Below are 1,124 nucleotides of genomic sequence, written 5' to 3' on the forward strand. Positions count from 1 at the left end.
CAAGCGGTGTCTGCTCGCGTACCATCGGCAGCGGCTCGACTGGCTGCGCGCCCGCGTCTGGGACAAGGCGGGCGCCGTGGCGCTCGTGCTGGACGAGGACAGCCCGCAGGACGCGCGCTCGATCCGCCCGCTGCTCGAGCCCGCGGAGCTCGAGTGGCTGCGCAGCTACGCGGCGCTCGTCGGCCTGTACAAGGACGCGTACCTGGACGTGCTGGACGTGACGCTGCCGCTGGCCACGGGCGCCGCGGCTGCCGAGCCTGCGCGTGCGCGCGCGGCGCTCGGCGGCCACTTTGATGCGCGCGCTGCCGCGGCGTACGCGACGCCGACGCCGCCGAACGCGGTGCGCCCGCCCGACGACCTGATGATCTCGGTGGTCGTCACGCGCGACGCGCACAGCGTCGAGACGGAGCGCGGCACGCTGCACCTGCGCGCCGGCGAGCGGCTCTATGTGCGGCGCGACGAGGTCGAGGCCCTGCTGCTGCGCGGCTGGCTGCGCGAGACGGATGCCTAGCTCCATGTCTTGTCCCTACCCATCAAAATGAAACAGTGACTTGCGCCGCGCCGCAGTGTCCGACTGCGCCGACTGCGGCGTCGACGCCACCGCAGGCGGCCAGTAGTGGCTGTACGTGTCGTGCACGGGCGCGCTCGGCAGCTGCATGATCGGGTACATGCGCATGCCCGGCTGCTGCTCGTAGCTCCATGTGCGGGCGGGCGCCTCGGGCGGCGACGCCCGCTCCAGCGGCCGGGGCAGCGGCTGCGCGTGCGAAAACGCGCTCCAGCCGAGGCCCGCACGCCGCGGGCTGGTCGCTTGCAGGCTCGTAGAGAGCATCGAGCTGCGTCGGCGGCCCATACTCGCCAGATCCGTCGTGGACCCGCGCTGGCTGAGCGACCGCGGGCTGTCCATGTCGGGCATGATCGGCGCGGGGCCGAGGAGCGGCGGCAGGACACGCACGTCGCGTGAGCGGCGCACTGCATCGCGCACACTGGTATCGCTGGCGCTGCCCCCGTCGCTCGCACGCGTCGGCGACGGGTCCAGCAGCGTGCGCCGCCGGCGCGCGGCGGACGCGGAGGCGCCCGAGACCGACGTGGCCGCGCTCGCCACCGAGCTGCGCCGCAGGCCGCGC

At 74.3% G+C, this 1,124-nt stretch overlaps 1 pseudogene across 1 annotated transcript; it reads left to right on the forward strand.

The window, feature by feature from the left end:
* The first annotated feature begins 1 nt into the window (after window position 1).
* On the forward strand, window positions 2–511 carry MSY001_3515 (annotated as a pseudogene). The gene has a single exon. A coding segment is annotated over exon 1 (510 nt).
* Window positions 512–1,124: the final 613 nt, after the last annotated feature.

The sequence above is a fragment of the Malassezia sympodialis genome, genomic scaffold (genome assembly GCF_000349305.1).
Source record: "Malassezia sympodialis ATCC 42132 genomic scaffold, msy_sf_52, whole genome shotgun sequence".
In the NCBI taxonomy this organism is placed as follows: Eukaryota; Fungi; Basidiomycota; class Malasseziomycetes; order Malasseziales; family Malasseziaceae; genus Malassezia; species Malassezia sympodialis.